The following is an 18551-nucleotide window of genomic DNA, read 5'->3' as shown; positions in this document are numbered from 1 at the left end:
TATTTATCAACTGTTGAGATAAACAGTATCAATTATTAATAAAAAAACTTAAATAACTATAAAATTATATGTTGAGAAGGTCAGTTAAACTTTCACTAGGCTGAGCCATGTGCTCTGGAAAGAACAATGACAGCTGGTTGTAGACTTGAGAACGATGAACCCGAATTGCTGACATATCTACAACCACAAATCCTCTAATAATCATCCCTAAAGGACTGTGTCACCTGAGCTTGATGATGTTGATGGTGACGATGAGATGAGAGATAAGGTTAGTTCACGGAACTATAAAATCAAAGGATTGTAAAATAAATATGGTGGAAGGTGGATGGTACCTCTTTACTCTCCTCAGCATCATCATGGTTGACTAATGATGACAGCTCAGTCTATATGGGAAGATGTTATGAATAGTAGTGATACTAATACTCTTGCTCACCCGTAGAAACCTGATAGCTTCAACCGGGTCACTAAGTGCTAGCTCTTGAAATCTGTAATGAATAGATACAGATAACATGTGCCATGTTTCTTTGAGTAAAAAACCACATGCAAACAAACCCCTGCTAAGAAGCAGACCTTAATTAAGGCACTAAATGGTCTGAGAAAGAAGTAACACTCAGCAGTGACAGTTCTAGAAAATTTGGTGACTGGTAACAGCTGCTTTACCCTAGCAAGGAAAACTCCATGGTTAACCCTTTTCTGATCCAGACAATTGAAAAAAGGGTACCACTTGTAGGCATGGTAACTATCTATAGCCTGTAGCTAAGCACCCTTGTTCTATTTACCATTCCAGGACTTTGCAGATTTGTAACATAAATTATTATGAAATCGACATTGCTAAAATGATATTTATTTTTAGAGGTGCTTAACACACCTATACATGCTGGAGAAGTATTGGCCACTAAGACTACTCTACATTGTACAATAAAAAACTATCTGACTGTTCTATTTATGTATATTGATTTAAAAAGTTGATGGAAACTAGAACACACTTAAGGGAAAATATGGTAAACTCACTTGCACTTCCTAATCAGATACTGACATCGAAGAAGTAATGCCTCTCGTGATTGATGGAACAACTGTGGTCACAGTTTCATAAGCTCACAACACTTAATAGTCTTACCTTTAGCTTCCACAAATCATCCAATCGCATGTGACTGTGATCCTTACTGGGGTTTCCCCCAAACAAATAGTGCACCTAATGATAGGCTGTTACAATGTGTTAGCCCCACCCACCCACCCACAAACCTGGTGCACATGATCGTACACAAACTGGTGAGCAAATCGTGGACAAGGCACATCTTGTTGTTGCCAGGATAATATATTACTATGTTGTGAAGTGTGCACAATGCAGGTCCTGCAAAAGATGGGAGGGGCTCACAGTAGGTGGAACTGTACACCACACAATAGCTTACCACTTGGCAGTTGTGATGTCGTAAACCCACAATGAAACATGCAACCCAATTTTCTTGTCCTGATTATGTTTATTCAGCCCCTACAACAAACGTTGGTAAATGATTTGGAAGTACAGTGGAACTTCTCTTAACAAACTCCCTGAATTAAGGACACAATAGAAAAAACCTCCATAATAAGGACAAAATTTTTGGTCCCAAATGGTCTGGTCAATACATTTTTACCTCTGAAAAAGGAAAACCTCTATATTATAGCAAATAGTGGCCAAAAATTCTGGGTCCCACAATGTCCATAATAGAGAGGTTCCACTGTAACACCATATACGTAAGTGGAAATTTTTGAAGAATAACTTTTCTTTTGTGAATTTTTTGGGTCAATACAGTTTCTTGAAAAAAAAAATTGAGTATCACCATTGATTGTTTCTTGAGATTCGTGATAGCAAAAATTGCTTTACACAGTTCTGCAAAAATTTTGTCCTTGTGCCTCAATATCATATACAACAAAGTTCATAACACCCTCATGTTTTGTATGAACTTTTGCTTGTAGTAAAGCTATGCTTACTGTTAACAAGTAGATCTGGTTTCTGATTGGGTCAAGACTAGCCCTCAATGTATACCCCACAGCTGGAACTACAAATAAAAAGAGAAATATGATGTAATGATGATTAATAATGTCATACTCTGATTAGTGACTCCATCACACAACACTTCCGCCTCATCACTCTCCACATCATAGCTCACCAGATCACTATATTACATCATCATAGTTACATCATTATCACATAACAGCACAGTCACCTGAGTAGGTCTCTGCCACGTTGTCCTCCTAAGAAGTATAGCTTACGTGTTACCTGTGTGTATATAATAGTTGTATTACTCGTGTGATAATGGAATACCGGATGAAAGACCATTGAGTGTGCCATGCGAGATCGAAGATCTGTGGAGCCATCGATGCTGCCATTGCTACTGCGAAGAAGACTCCACTTGTTTGATGGACAGTGATAAGCATAGAGACCAGAGTACTCATCCAACATCTCCTTCACAAAGAAGTTACTGTGTAGAAGGTGTGTATCAAAATATCAAAATGACATTCACACACATCCACTCACACTATTACAAATATGTGCGTGCGTACGCACGCACGCACACACACACACACACACACACACACCTTGACATCAGTATGCGTCCACCAAAAACATACAGAGATTGGGTCACAGAGTCGAAGCACATCTACAGAAGACATTACCACACCACTCACCACTAGTATACACCGCCTACTCACTTGATGATCATACAACAATTGAGGACCACCATCAGCGTTAGTATCACTGGATAACAGTGTCCACACTGACTCTCTTGCACAGTAGCAGTAGAGTGGACTCTACATACACATGATGGGATTAAGGTACACAAATAAACACAAATAAAGAGGTACACACCACTAGGTCTATATTGCTTTGTTGCTCCTCTGCATAATGTCCTAGCACATATAACTTCTTGTTGACAGAGTCAAAACACATTTTGTGACATGAACAAGGATTAGGTCCACCCTTGAGAAGGAGGGAGCAGTAAACAAGGGATGAACCAATCATGTGGTTACCTCTTGACTGGTGTCAGCTGATATTTGCATCCATTGGGCAGAAGTGATGTCATAACGCCACAAATCTGAAAGACTCTTGGTGCCGTCCCAACCGCCAAATAAATAAAGCACTTCTAAAAAATATAATAATTCACTAAAGTTAGTTAGTTACCCACCTGCAAACACACACTACATTACAGAGGCAGCTCACCATGGAAGATTGTGATACTCTAATAAAACAGTTATTATACTGAACGTTACAGGCAAGCAGAGTAGTAATTCCACTTGGCATCAGTTATTTTCTGCCTGTTACACAACTTTACATAAGCAAACTAGTACACAAAACATGCTTGCAATCTATTTGCTTACTTTGACTATATGAGACATGGCATACAATTAATGGTTACATAATATAACCAATAACATGCCACCTGAAAATCAATATATTTGTGCTAAAAGAATGGGACACAATCAAGATAAGTTTATAATGTATACAAAAGGCATGCGCCAGGTGTGAAAAGGGATAAAGTTTGTACCATTAGCTGTTGTTGAGTTTTGTTTTCCTGAAACAATCAATGTAGAAAACCCTGCTTAAAATCATGCGACCAAGGAAGCTAGTGGTGCCATTTGAAGATAAGTTATATATAGTTCACCTCATAAAAACCAGAAAACAAATACTCACATGTAACTTAGTTTAGCCTGCACATAAGCTAACCGTTAAAAAAAAAAAAATTGGAAAATCTATAGCAAACAAAGGCAAAAAAATGAAAGCAATCCTCCAAGCTAATCAAAAGCCAGCTTTGGAAGTTGCAAATACAAAAAAATAACTCACATACACTACACTACACTACACTAAACTACACTACACTAAATTACACTAAACTACAGAGAAAGACACTTACCGCTATCACAGTCAATACAGAGTTGGTGACCACCTCTCATGTATGGCCATTCTCCACACACCTCAGAAGCTGCTAACAGTCACAGGTACATCACTACAATGATATCATTAAGTGATATACTTTTAGAGTTCAGAAGTGTCCACTGCGGCTTTACTGCTTGTTTAGCAACATAACCATCCAATAGTTTCTCTTTTAAAACATAAAATAATCCTCACATGCAAAGCACACTCATTACCTTCAGATGACTGTTCTAATAGATGTTCAGCAGAAGCATAATCACCTTCGTCAACCTGTCATGAGTATTCACACAGGATTGTTGGCTGTTTATCACACTTACTAAGAGTTTATGGAGTTCTGTTAGACGAGGATGCTCCAACAAGACACGTGCTTTCTTTTGAAGTGCCTCATAAGCCTCAGTGAAATCACACTGTCTCAGGTGCTTCAAACAAAGACGGACTGCCTGCTGATTCCGGTACTATAAACACAACAAGTACATTCACAGTTAAGTTATGTGCATGCATGCTCTTAAGACGACATGAACAGAGTAAAGACTCTGCAATGACAACAGCAATATGTTAAGACATGTATGGTAGTGTGTTGACTTAAAGGCTTTGTAAACTTTCACAGAGACACACACCATGACTGGTGAGTGCCAAGTGATACTATGTGACATCCTGAGGTTTGGCACACAGTAATCCAACTTCGTGACCACTGACAGCATTAGTCATCTAAAAGCTGTTGAGCATGGGTCATTGCAAGGAGGTTTTGATTGACATACGCTAAACACACAACACACACACTGACCTGCTTAACCCAGTTGAGTGCAGGTGTGATCACATGTGGACTGCACAAGCCCCACAGCTCCACATACCAAATACTGAAGTTGAAACTCTGTCCCCATGACTGTAATGGCACTACATAATGAGCAACAAGGCATGTAATATGCAAACTGAATAATTTCTATTACAACAATAACACTAACACAATTAATTTTGGTGTTTGTCTCCAATACTAATAATATGTACAGAGCCCTGAGCCAACTAGCTAGTATAGGTGATTAGGGATGACAGTAAAGATGAGAAGACCAGACATGTGTGGCTTGCCACCATTACAAAAGGATCGCAACAAACTTGCACTTTTATTGCTTTCCCAAAGGAAATGTATGGTAAAAAACTTTGATAAATTTAATAAAATGTTAAGATTACGGGATACTGTAAACCCCACATGTACACTATCAATCATTTTTCATTTGTGAAAATTATGAACCAAAAATCAGACCAATGAAGAACCATGATAACTTACTAACAATTCTAAGATTTGAAGAACATCACTTGTGAGGGACTGACAACAGGATTTGTGAAAAATGTGTATAGTTACTGAAAAGTGACTACAATATGGCCTAAAGCAAGACACTGTGGTCACAAAATTAATTTTTAAATTGATATCACAAGCACTAGAAACATTATTTCTAACAAATGGCTCCGTCAAGCCCTAGACAAGAAGCCAAACTAGTAGTGTGTTTGTACAAACTGTTAACAACTTGTTTGACAGTCCTGATTTTTGGTTCAGGAAAATATCACCATTAGTCAGCAAAACTACGCATGCGCTTACAGGTGTACCAGTTGCTAAGTGTGTTTTCTTGTACCTTGTAACTGTCCAGTCAGCACGCTATGATTCTCCCAACAATTTTAGCCTGTTACCAGCTGATACTCAACACAACAACACCAAGCCTGCCTTAATTATGTAATAAAATTTTTGTTTGACAGTCACTCACTATCCCGTAACCTTAAATGAAATATCTTTAGCGGGTGAAGGAGTATTACAAATAAGCCAAATTCTAAAAACTATGAGTTGTTAAAAATGTTTTTGAGTAACATGTACATACTATATAGACTGTGAGAACTAACAAAAGACCATTTTCTGTACATGTATACAGTAGAGCCTCAGTTATCTGACCCATACTTATGTGATCAAAATGACTGTTCTATTAGAGTATTTTGAGTACAGGTGTATGTTATATTAGAGTATTTCAACAGAGCTCTGCATATAAATCTATTAGTTCAGTTATCCAACAATTAACTTATCTGAACAATTTTACCATTGCCTGAGACCATTGGGGTTCAGATAACCAACAGTCCACTGTATATTATGTCATCACTACCCCACTAGGGACTGCAAGAAGGCTAAAGCCTGTGAAGCAGGGAGGGAGGTAGAAACATGAAACTAAAACAGCAGGTTTTGAACCTGCTGAAGGTGCACGTTCAAAACCTGCTGTGTTTTAATCACATGTGCCAGTTTCTACTATCTGTAGATCAGTAGGTCATGTGATGACCTAGGATCTGAGTATAATAGACACTTGTGTTCAGTAGGGAATGATCACTAATGGAATGGCTGGATGGTAACGTAGCATCTGTCTTTTGTTCTTGATATTTAAAGCAAATCAACTTACAGCAGATTATTACACAGTTTTGCTGAATGGGGTAGGAGGCAGTTGACATAATGTACCTCTTGGTGAATACGTTTTAATGGCTCATGTAGTATGATTAAAAGTCACAGAAAACACAAATGAAAGACATTACTCCAGTAGCTATGGACAACAGAGGGAACTGTTAAGTGGAAACTGACATGAAGCTCTTAGTCTATATTGACTGAGCATGCTATACTCTTTTGCTATGGACACAGCAGTTGTAGCTCAACAAGTGTTATATTTAAGTGGATTACATGATTGACAGTCAAACAAAGAAGCACCCATTCTGCAAGACTGCAGGCCAGGCTGCATTCCCACAGCTTCTTCCTTTGTGGGTCAAAATGGAAGTGGTGTCCCATGACTCCCATACTCCATCCATACTCTTTTACAGACACATAATTATTCGGAATGCCTTCAAGGCAATCATGATTAATAAGTGGAGGCAAAGGCTCTACAGGCAGAAGGCTTCTGTGTCACATTTAGCGACCAAACTGAAAGATTAATAAATGGAAACATGGATGAATTTTTTAATGGACCAAAAGGCTCAACAACATCACTAAATGTTTCAGTTGCTCCGTGTAAGTGTAACAAGGTAGACTCAGACATTATACAGCCAATCATATAACTAGCGTACAAATAGAAATACAGTATATTACCTATTTTAATGAAATTGCATGGGAACACATGGTCATCCAGAGAGTGCTTAAGAGTAAAAGTTTCTGACTGGGAATTGTTCTGCAGACCCCTGGGGGGTAAGATTGCCATGTAAACACTGTACTAGTAGTCTATTTAATGCTCACCCTTCCCATAACATGGTCATGTGATCCTCCTCCAGCCCACCATGTACCTCAAGTTTCTTAACATTACAGACATGACGATTCTCGTACTTTCCAAAAGTGACTCTATGCACCACAGCTGTGCGTGCTAACTTCAGAAACAGGAACTAAGTAAGAAAGAAAGACATGATCCCATCATCAATACAGTTGATAAAGTGCAACTAAGCCCAACACAATAGACAATACTCCCAATCCATTTATACACCATATTTATATTAACACTCAACAAAAGTCTACAAAAATGATGCATAGTCTTGCTCCATATATATGGAAATGTTAATCCCATAAGTCTTTAGTCTGGGACAATTTAGTATGTAAAGTAACACATCCCATGTAATATTGGTACTTACTACACTCACATACACAGTACAGCTTTTCATGCATAATAAAATAATACAGAAATGAGTCCTTAATGTGGCTCTGTCTCAATGAGACCTCGATGTGTGCTGCATATCTCCTTTTTGCTGTGCATATCACATGTTACTGTCAGTATGTGATCAGCATTACCCAGCTGTGGCATTGTGCAGTGTACTTTCAACATAACAACCGGTAGCTGTATATGTCTGCCCCTCCCACCCCTCACCTGTCCTACAAGTACTTGTAGTTCTCTGAAATGGCTGGTACACTTTTGATTTCTAGTTAAGCAATTAGTTACAGTTACACAGAAAATCCTTTCACCTTCCAAGCAATTAGGAACCTACATAGGCCTGCCACCTCCTTTACTTCCATCAGGTGGTCCTTGCAATACACAAAGTTCCTCCCATGTTTTCTTAAATTTTGGGTTGAGTAGCCATTATTGCATACTCGAATGAAAGTACTGAAAGTTGATGAAAAAGCACAAAAGCCATTATCTTACCTTGTCAAGGTGTAAATTATTTCAACAAGCTATAAACTTAACTTTGTTACTATTATTGTATAGCTGGAAATTTTTGCGGGACGAAACTTTCATAAATTTCATGAATTGAAATCTTCATGAAAATATAATCCTGAAACGTTTTAGGTTTATACGTATAGCTATTACCTTACCAAAACTGTTTTCTAGATTTTCATGAATTAAAAATGTGAAAATCATATTTGTGACCCAGTCTGAGAAAACCGGTCTTATCGCCCATGTTAGCAGATTTGATTTTTCACCCAGGACACAAAGCTACATGAATAAACTATCTAATTCCACAATCAAAATCAGCTAGACTTGAGTGGTCTGGTTTTGCTGGTTGCTTTTCCCAAGCCCATTGGCGATCCGTACGTGTGGTGTGGGGCCTTAATGAAGCTCTGGTCAGCCTGGGGATGACTGTATGTGGCTGTACAGCTCTGTAGTGCTGAATAGTAACTCTGCTGTAAATTTCCTTTCATTTTAGCCAATTTCGAGACCTCAATGGCCCAAAACTTGGCCTAATTCATCCCTACGCCTTCCTTTCAATTTCCTCCGCCTTCCACCCATTTTGCAGCTCGCCTGATACAGTCAACCTCAGTTTAAAAACTATCTAAAATGGTGGGAAACTTAGTAGTTGGCTACTTGCACAGTGGATGATGTTCCAGGTAAGGAATTGGTGTAAAACGTGTGAAAATTTGGTACACATAGCCTCAACCATTGGCAAGCTACAACACACTAAATACTTAAAACCAGAATTTCTTGATACTTTTAAATAGGCGATAAGACCGGTTTTTCCAGACTGGGTCACATTTACAGTTTTGCGAAAGTTTAAATTTCATCTATGTGTACGTGTTTGTGAATGACTTGGCAGGAAAAAACTACTTTGTGGTATGTACATTATCCATTTGTCAACAGACAACACAGGAGTACAAACATACAAACACACAACAACAAAAAGGTAACGATTATCACGATTCACTCATCACAATTTGTTCCAACAGTATTATGTCATTTGACTTCCATCAAAAAACTTTTTCGACATGTTGCTTCACAATGGTGGAACGGAATACCCGATGACATCTTTTTATCATCAAACCTTCTGGCTGCTGTTTTTGACTTCTTGTTGTGTAGTGAATAGTTAGTATTATGTGTAATATTGTTGTTTTTGTATGTGTCACCTTGTCTGCTTGTCATTGTACTTTTATCAAGGTACATAATATTTTATGAACTCTTTTATGTCTTTTGTCTCCCATATAAATATTATGTACTCTTGCTTTTATGTATAACCCTGTATGTGTGTAATGCTCCAGTAAGAACGACAATGCTGATTACCGTGAGGTTAAATTAAAAATCAATCAATCATTATAACACAAAAATAAACAGGCAAAACACAAGTATACATAGAGGAGGGGTACCACGCTTTGATAGCCATACAGTGGTCAGTATAATTATGCCTGGCAAGGCCAAATCATGATAAAAATAACAGAAAGTGGAGCGAAATACCAAGACTGTACATCTAAAGGATATGCTCATCCAAATAAATTTTCCTGTAGCTCTTTTGTAGTTAGCTAGGTTAACAGTTTTATAACATACTTATGAGGTGATTTTGTGTGTAAATAACTATGACATACACGTATTCATATCACTAACCTGGGGTGGATCGTTAGTTTCTGATGACCAACGTGACTTCTGGTCGTGAGGTTTATCTTCTAAGATGTTGCTATGTATTTTTTTAGCACGTCATAGTGATTTCAGAAAGTTACAATTGATACTAACCTGGGTAGGTAGTCACCAGAGAAACTAGACCACTTGTATATGGTGTAGGACAGGCGAGAGACATCTTCGGTTACGATGCTCGCCATTTAGAACATTTTCAATTTTTACGGCTGCACTTTAATTGGAACAATGGCTCAATCACGATTCTGTGCAGTTTTTCCCCAGGTAAGACAGCATGTGCCATCTAAAAGAAATATTTGACTAATTGTGTTCGATTATGTAGTGGTCAAAATGCTGCAGAATTGTTTCCAGACAATACAGGTTATCCGGAGAATATTACGAATTACCGTGTTTATATTGTGTGCTTGTAGCTCATCACGTGATCGTTACATACATTACAGCAAGGTACCCACCATGCACTACCAAGCTAGCCTACCACGCCTTCCAGTGCCCAAACTAGCTGACAGCTGCAGCCGATATTTAAATGCAGTTCGTCCGATGGTAGATGGTCCACAGTTTCAAGAAACTGAAAAAATCGTTGCAGAATTTCAACGGCAGGGAGGGAATGGAGAAAGTAGGCTGGGACTAGAAAATGTCTGAGTAATTATTTTTATATTCTTCATTCCCAGTGTTGCAGGATAAATTGATAGCTTCAGATAAAGATAACAAGCACACCAGTTATATATCAGGTTTGGAAATATTACTGTCACAAATGCCAAGTTGAATAGTGAAACCATAAAATATTCTTCCTCAGATAATTTATGCAGATGTCATTGTAATCATATTCTTCGCAGGCACCATTGCATGCCAATAATGTTGTGACTGATGTTCTGTAGTTAAAGGCTATACTATTTATGTTGTAATGCACAAATTAGTCCATTCGTCCCTGTTCACGAATTCTTCAGCCACTCAAGCACGACACCTAGTATTTTTGTCTAAGATACAATACCGTAATTGATGAATGATTGAATGACAAAACAATTTGCAACTATGTATAATCGGTACCAATACCAGGCACTGATGCATGTCAATAATGTTGTGACTGATGTTCTGTAGGTAAACGTTAGTAGTATTGATATTGAAGTTGCATTTGTACTGAAAACAGGTCCATGGTTTGACATGTATCTGGAGTACCGTGATCCTTTAGTACTGAACCATAATCCATTCTTAGTATTTAAGGCTATCCCAGAGCTTACAAATCAGGTCAGTGTGACTATGCATCCATCTCTTGTCTCAAGTTGCTCTTCTTGTGAAGGTGGATGTGGCAGCCAACCTGGTGTGGTCATCTGTACGCTACAGACAAGCTTTATTTGATGGTGTACTGGCACCTGAAGTATTTCATCTTCAGCCGCAGAAAAGTGATGTCGACTGGTTTAAAAATATAATCCGGTGAGAAAGTAGCTGGTATAAGTAGTGAAACGTAACTACTTTTTGATTAGATTTGTTCCAAGTCGTTTTGCCTGGTATGGTGCTTACTTGATGAAGGCATTCCCTCTTGACATGAGCCAGTATAATAGTCTGTTCAACTCCACTCGCCTGCCACGTGTCGGCAAAGATGAACTAGTATCCTATGAGGATAGCAATGCTACCAAGCATGCTGTGGTATTCTGTAGAGGGCATACTTACAAACTGAAATGTGTTACTGATGAAGGTAGGGTTCATTAAATAATATGGTATAGATTATGAGGTCATTGTGGTGTTACAGGCGTTCCCATACCAGTGGCCCAGTTAAAGCAAGGGCTACAAGAAATTATCTCTGACACTCGCCCACGTCCAACACACCCTGTTGGATACCTTACCACCATGAAACGGTTTGTTCCCCCAACACAATTGTACAGTAGTTACTGTTATTGTTTGGTATATTTCAGTGACCCCTGGGCTAACCTAAGGGAAAGAATGTTGCCTAACAACCGAGAGAGCCTAGAGGCAATAGACAGTGCTGTGTTGGTCTTGTGTTTGGATGACAAAGAACCAACCACCCACGAGCAAGTCTCCCGTACCATGCTGTATGGAGATGCTGCAAACAGGCAAGCAAAAAGTTATGCTGTAATAACCCAGCACCTCATGTGTGTCCTTTTTTGAAAGATAGCCTGCTTCCAATGAATATGTGATAGTAATTCAGAGTTTGTTTGACACTGGTGCTATACTTTGTTCTTAATGTTCCAGGTGGTTTGACAAATCCTTTTCATACATTGTATCACCTAGTGGTTTGGCTGCTCTGAACTTTGAGCACTCTTGGGGTGATGGTGTGGCAATAATGGGACTGGTCAATGCAGTGTATAAGGAAAACCTGACTAACCCACAAGTGCCTGCTACAACAGAGACACCTCCTGTTGGTCTTGTTGAGAAAGTGGATTTTAATCTGCCCGACAGTGTGAAGGAAGCCATTACTAAAGCCAAAAAAGACTATGAACAAGTAACTGGTACTCTCAGTGTAAATCTTTTCCAGTCTGAAATATTTGGGAAGAATTTGGTAAAGAAGTGTAAAGTGAGCCCGGATGCTATAATGCAGTTGGCATTTCAGGTGAAATTCTTAATTTCTGATTGTGTACGCACATAATACATTTTATTACTGTGTAGATTGCCTACTATCGTCTCTTCAAGTGCAGCCCAGCAACATACGAGTCATGTAGTACTGCAGCTTTTAAGCATGGAAGAACTGAAACTATTCGTCCAGCCACGATGGCCACACAAAATTGTGCCAAAGCATTCGAGAAGAGCCATCCAGCAAGTGTGGAAGAGATGCTTGAATTTATCAGGAAGTCATCAGAATATCACCTTCAGTTAACTAAAGATGCTGCCATGGGTTAGTCTTTACAGCTCTGTTGTCTGTAGCTCCTTTTAAACTTATTTATTTAGGTCAAGGATTTGATCGACATTTCTTCGCTCTTAAAGCTCTCGGTAAAAGAGATGGTATTCAAGAACCATTATTTGAGGATCCCTCCTACACTAAACTAAATCACATCATCTTTTCTACTTCTACATTGAGCAGTGATTCAGTCCGTCTTGGTGGCTTTGCTCCTGTAAACCCCGACTGTTATGGAATAGGTTACAACATTTTTGACGAGACTATTGGATGCCACATAACTACCTATCCTAACTGTGATGGGGCCCGCCTTGTAGAGGAGTTGAACAAAGTATTCAATGACTTGCACACAGTGTTAACAGGAAAGAACTTTAAGTGACCTTATACAATTTATCATTAATTTATATTTATTCATATATGTATGTAGGTGACATATTATATGTACAATATTATTTTAGCTGATAGTACTTGGCACTTTTGGGGTCATAGAAGCAGTTGAAGCAAGGGTCATATACCAAGTCTAGGTCCTTCTCCTGTTCCTTTTGCTGTAGGATTTGTGCTGGAAGAGGTTGGTCCAAGGTTCTTGTTAACGTGTCCGGACTTGTCACTCTTTCTAGAGTACTACAAAAAGAAATTGATTATAATTGCTTGCATACCCATGACATACATCATAAATGTATGTTAGCGTACACACACTACATGTACTACCCATCTGCATACTGTACAACTTCCTAATGGATGTCCATTCATGAGTGTGCACACATACAAAATATATACTCACTCTTCTAGAGATGTGTGCACTGGAGTCTCCAATAGTCTTTTATTCAAACCAGTCATAGTCTGTGAGTATATCATTGATGCACGAGGAGGGAGGGGATGAGACACTTACCGCTGACAGTGACGTATCTTCATCACTATCTGTTGGTCCAACTATGATGGAGTGATGAGGGGTCTCGAGTGAATCATGTACTCCTCCATTCTGATCATGTGATCCATCAGCTTGTGTGTCACTACTTTGATACTGTCTCCAATCATACACCTAAAATTTGTAGCAACACTTTAAGGATACATATGCAGAAAATGATTACCTGTGATAGTCTCAGTAATGATACTTCTTGGTTAACAGTGGGCTCAGGGGTGGTCTCCACTTGATCAGAGAACTGAGACTGTTGTTTGGCACGTTGCACGTAAGACGGGCTGACTTGTATAGCTGGGTCACCAACACTGCTACTACTGCCTGATGAATAGAAGTCGTCATCCATATTGGGACCTCGACCACTTAACAAGCTACAACAATGACAACACTAAAGTGGGGACAGGAGGTGTGCAATGCTGTACCTTATGTTGGGACTGTTTCTGTGTGCGGAATGTGGATGTGAACTATAGTGGTAGAGGATGCTAGTATCTGACTGGCTACTGTGTAGCACATCAATAGCTAGCTGTGTGTCTTTATCCATGACAATGCCATCTTGTGTATCACCATGATCTGTATTGTCTGTATAAGCGACTGGAGAATACTCTGTTGAGGGAACAGGCTTGTTTCCTGATTTAACACATTCTCTGTCTGAAGATGATTCTCTTGGAGTAATTGCCACCTTCTTTTGTTGGATCTTCGGTAGAACAGCCTTGGTAGAATAGGAAGCACTTTTATGTTCCCTCTTGCTAGCTACCAAACTGCCATTATCAGAAGACATCGATGACACTACAAGTTACATGTAAAGACACATGTACACAAAACAAGAGGCATCAACACCTGATGCTATCATTGGATCTGAATTCCTAGCAGACTACATACACAAGAACACACCATTAAACACATCACTAGCATATTGAACATACCATTCTGGACTTGAGCACATGATCAGGTATTGGAATTTTAGTGCCGAAAGCTACATGTGATGGCTTGTCAACATCTGAACACCCTATATGATAACACTGTCACCATTATTGTTACCAACACTCTGGTTACCATCAACATCCATACTATCACTAGTAGTGGCTGCTTCAGAGGGCACTGATATTATTTTCTGCTCAGTAAAGTGAGGTATCACATATGATGCCGGAATGGTGCCTAAGTTTTTTCATGTAATTTATAAGAATATCAATAATTATGTTTCACCTGGCTTTGTCTTCATGGTGAACACCCGACGGAGCCTGCAGCTACCACCCACTGTAACACCCTCCACTGATTTGAATCGTTGTCCTCGGAATAGATTGGGAACCAATGCAGTGAGATCAATGCAGAGGTTGAACCACTAAACACAGAACTCATATACAATTTGTATGGTACACGCCACATACCTCTCCTCTCAGTAGAGAGGATAAAGGTACACGAGCATGTAGAGGTGTAGCTGACGTGTCCTTGTGAGCTGATGACAAGAATATTCGTCTTCGGCTACCCCCACTATCACTGATGCTAGACAATTGTAGTGATACACTCATGTAACAAAATACACAAACACACGACATACCACAACTCCACAGATACATTCACAGTCTCAGGAACATGCAGTTGAAGTACAAAGCACGGTTGCAGCAAAGATACTATTTAAAACAATTGCAGTTACTTCATATTGTATTGTAATCTACTGACAATGTTGCCTGTCACTCTTAGGTAGTTGCATCCTAGTTACAGTACTTCCTCCCTCCAACACGTAAACAAAACTGCGCAATTCCTGGTCATACTCCTTCACAATGGACAATAGCTCCCTTGTTAAATGACAGCAGAAATGCATAAATACCTTTCTAATAGCGTTAGCCTTTCCGTGAAGCTTCCATTTCCCTACAGGGTCTTTGCCTTGTGCGCTGAATACTTCTACGTGTGCCCCGCCCTATTCTTCATAAGTGACGGAGATGGCGTTACAAGGAATAAACTTACCTGATATACACTTTTAAACATCTCCCTCCTCGCGAAGGCGACGAACAACGACTACACTACCTTATCGACATTATATCACATATCGACAAACCACAATCGATAAACTCTGAGTTTATATATTAACGTCGCCATAACAACGTGACACCATTATAGAATAATGTATGATTAAATTTGTGAGATAGTTACGTAAGTGCTATTTTTTGCTCTTCTTAATCCCTCCAACACCTGAGAACGAAACAAAATGATACATGATAATAGCTTGGACCAAAAACCTGACCTTAAAGTAAAGAGTTGCCACATTAAACAACCATGTTTGGGAATTTTAAAATGGACATTTTAGACAGGTTACCTTACTATACAGTGGCCTAACTAGAAAGGATTCACTGAATAATGATTACATGGGACACATCATATAACTAGAGCAGGAGAAAAATTACTTATTCAACTCATGATCAACTTATAATTTTTAATAATGCTCTATTAGAGAAATTCTTTACCCCTGGATTGGAAACGTAGTACATAAGAGACACTGGTTATAGGCTGGTTTCGTGACAGTGGTTCTTGTACAAAGTCTATGGGTGACACACAATCTGGGCTACACCAGATGACTTTAGTGATAACAGTATAGACAAATTATAAAAGAAATCGAGAGACCAAGTATTGTTTTCATGTACCATAGAGTCCCAGTTAAAGTTGAAAGCTTAAAAGTCAAACTTTTATGTATTCACAGATCTAGAGGTTCTAAATTAGCCCAAGAGTACACTTACCCATTGGACCCTTTTGTGCAGCAGCACTTCTAGCCTGTTCTAGTTTCTTTGCATCTTCTCTTTGCTTCTGCTTAAAGTCTTTATCTTCCTAAAAGGTAAAAAGGAAAGATAAAAGCAACGTCTTACTCTAATTAACGCACATCGTCATCATCTCCTTTAGCCTTCTTAGGTTGTTTTAATGGTTTCTTCTTTCCTCCTAAAATGACATTGTCGATCCTAGAATAAATGTCACTAAAGATTACCTTGTCTCCCAGACATGATCGATACCAAGTATCCGTACAACAACGGAGGGGATAAGCGGACGGCGCAAAGACAAAATGGCTGCAGCCTGGAGCTTTTCCGTGGCAGTATTCAGGCCGTCCTGGTGGGTTTTGCGATGATTTAAGTGTTTTTTCTATGGTAAATGTGTTTGTATTATATAGGCAACAAGCAAGGGGAATGGCGACTCTGAAAGAAAGTGAGTTCGTAGCGTCTGGCAAAATCACAATTTACGCCTAGTGTTACGTGTGTTAAGTTTTAATTTTCCATGCTTGTAGTATCCTTACGGCTGAAATCCATTAAAAACATACAAAAAATTACAAAGTCAATGAAAATGGTAGCTGCCTCCAAGTTTGGAAGAGCAGAGAGGGAATTGAGGATTGCCAGACCTTATGGGTCAGCCGCCTCAAGTGAGTACAACACTAAAACATGCAAATATATGATGTGATACTGTATAGAATTGCTTGAAAGCACCGAACTTGAGTCGGATGAGAACAAAGAGAATCACCTTGTAGTGGCGGTTTCTTCAGACAGGGGTTTGTGTGGTGGCGTACACTCTAGTATTGCTAAAGTTATCAAGCAAGCCATCGCTGATAATCCATCCAATCGAAATTATCGTGTGGTATGTGTTGGAGACAAGGTCCGTACCATCCTACAGAGACAGTACAGTGAAAATATTCTACTGTCTATGGCTGATGTTGGTCGTAAGATGCCAACTTTTGTTGATGCTTCATTTCTAGTGCAAGAGATTTATAATAGTGGCTATGAGTTTCAATCTGCTGAAGTAATTTACAACAGATTTGTGTGAGTTTGAAGACTCAATACTTTTTCCTAGTGATTTATTGTTCCATTAGGTCTGTTATGTCATACAAGAACACAATTCAGAAAGTTAGCTCTCTAGATTCATTGACAAATTCAGGTAAACTTTGACTGTAAAGATGATATAAAAGGACTTGCACTTTGTAGATACCATGTATGTTTATGATGACATTGACCCGGAGTTGTTGCAAATGTATCATCAGTACACTTTAGCCAACCTCATTTACTATGCAATGATGGAGGGAGCTTGTAGTGAACACAGTTCTCGTATGATGGCAATGGACAGTGCCAGCAAGAATGCCGGTAAGTTGTAACTATTTGTTTATGTGCTTATACATCCTTCTGTCACTGCTACTTACAGGGGAGATGATTGACAAACTCACATTAACATTCAACAGGAAGAGACAGGATGTGATCACTAGGGAGCTTATTGAAATCATCTCTGGTGCAGCGGCACTTGAATAGTCCATCTATGTGCATATATAGAACATTTTGTGTATTTAATAGGTATAAAAATTGGTATAATAATAATAATAAAGAGGACAAAACTATTTGTAAACCACTTACTTAGATTATAGTAGTCAGTGGTTAAAGGATTTTCCAGTGTGCCTTTTAGGCCAACAATTGTGAATTCCTTGTTTCCTGTCCTAGTCAGACAAAAAAAATTATGCAGGTGGGCGGCTATTAATTATTGTATTGTTAAAATCTTTTTTTTAATATCAAAGATATTAAAGGGAGCCCTTTAACTCCTAATTGCTTTTTTTTCTCTCAGATTCAGGAGAACTTTGTGTGTGATTTTGAAATCTAGAAGGTTAGATTCAAAGTGTTTTCCTATGCAACCAGAAAGGCATTTGTCATGGTGACACATGCTATATAACACTAGCCTGACTCTGTACCATCAACTTCAACAGTGTGAATTTTCTGAATGTTTCACACATTAGAGAATGGGACTTGTGCTACTTGAAGAGATCCACTTCTAGTATTCGGAGCCATCCACTAAACATAACATCTGAAGCTCACATCAGAGTCCACCTATCCAATAATACACCATGACACTAGTCTTCATCCCAATGACATGGCCACACAACTCCCTCCAGTAGTAATATTTAGGTCATGTGACTATCAAATGCAATAATAAATTTGCATGTGGGTTTAAAATTACCATGCAGGAGGGTGACAGGAAACAAGGAATCTATAATTGGTGGCCTTATGTTTGTGCACAGGACCATACCTTGTAATT

At 38.9% G+C, this 18551-nt stretch overlaps 4 protein-coding genes across 5 annotated transcripts; 2 read left to right on the top strand and 2 right to left on the bottom strand.

The window, feature by feature from the left end:
- Window positions 1-13: 13 nt before the first annotated feature.
- On the bottom strand, window positions 14-9994 carry LOC136262407 (muskelin-like). 2 transcript variants are annotated; one of them, XM_066056662.1, is made up of 25 exons: window positions 9844-9994; window positions 9718-9787; window positions 7158-7300; window positions 7014-7102; window positions 4695-4804; window positions 4228-4365; window positions 4126-4180; window positions 4011-4079; window positions 3891-3962; window positions 3010-3122; window positions 2849-2959; window positions 2692-2790; window positions 2578-2639; window positions 2303-2459; window positions 2205-2257; window positions 2087-2154; window positions 1969-2036; window positions 1410-1489; window positions 1243-1351; window positions 1118-1192; window positions 1012-1073; window positions 434-485; window positions 333-383; window positions 225-282; window positions 14-177 (listed from the first exon to the last, which is right to left on the bottom strand). In XM_066056662.1, the coding sequence occupies exons 1-25, from the start codon at window positions 9927-9929 to the stop codon at window positions 65-67; spliced, it is 2163 nt and encodes a 720-aa protein (XP_065912734.1). In that variant the 5' UTR covers window positions 9930-9994; the 3' UTR covers window positions 14-64. The 2 variants fall into 2 exon arrangements, with proteins under 2 accessions (XP_065912734.1, XP_065912735.1); XM_066056663.1 differs by having other exon boundaries at window positions 3891-3959.
- Window positions 9742-13051, top strand: LOC136262408 (carnitine O-palmitoyltransferase 2, mitochondrial-like). Its single transcript, XM_066056664.1, has 12 exons — window positions 9742-10008; window positions 10067-10104; window positions 10155-10357; window positions 10413-10472; window positions 10889-10986; window positions 11039-11172; window positions 11223-11434; window positions 11489-11594; window positions 11652-11810; window positions 11950-12307; window positions 12364-12589; window positions 12643-13051. Exons 1-12 carry the CDS (start codon window positions 9973-9975, stop codon window positions 12966-12968), a joined length of 1956 nt encoding a protein of 651 aa, XP_065912736.1. The 5' UTR covers window positions 9742-9972; the 3' UTR covers window positions 12969-13051.
- LOC136262409 (protein CFAP20DC-like) lies at window positions 12966-16596 on the bottom strand. Its single transcript, XM_066056665.1, has 17 exons — window positions 16477-16596; window positions 16375-16430; window positions 16235-16322; window positions 15468-15692; window positions 15331-15420; window positions 15183-15276; window positions 15061-15133; window positions 14891-15005; window positions 14709-14844; window positions 14559-14660; window positions 14429-14511; window positions 14343-14376; window positions 13928-14291; window positions 13678-13876; window positions 13479-13628; window positions 13371-13429; window positions 12966-13210 (listed from the first exon to the last, which is right to left on the bottom strand). The coding sequence occupies exons 4-17, from the start codon at window positions 15486-15488 to the stop codon at window positions 13039-13041; spliced, it is 1692 nt and encodes a 563-aa protein (XP_065912737.1). The 5' UTR covers window positions 15489-15692; window positions 16235-16322; window positions 16375-16430; window positions 16477-16596; the 3' UTR covers window positions 12966-13038.
- Window positions 16465-17849, top strand: LOC136262411 (ATP synthase subunit gamma, mitochondrial-like). The gene is made up of 7 exons (XM_066056669.1): window positions 16465-16598; window positions 16657-16691; window positions 16771-16902; window positions 16951-17296; window positions 17347-17411; window positions 17459-17614; window positions 17673-17849. Exons 1-7 carry the CDS (start codon window positions 16552-16554, stop codon window positions 17774-17776), a joined length of 885 nt encoding a protein of 294 aa, XP_065912741.1. The 5' UTR covers window positions 16465-16551; the 3' UTR covers window positions 17777-17849.
- The last annotated feature ends 702 nt before the right edge of the window (window positions 17850-18551 follow it).

This window comes from Dysidea avara, chromosome 7, assembly GCF_963678975.1.
Source record: "Dysidea avara chromosome 7, odDysAvar1.4, whole genome shotgun sequence".
Classification (NCBI taxonomy): domain Eukaryota; kingdom Metazoa; phylum Porifera; class Demospongiae; order Dictyoceratida; family Dysideidae; genus Dysidea; species Dysidea avara.
Note: the sequence above shows the minus strand (reverse complement) of the source record. Positions and strands in the feature narration are given on the sequence as shown.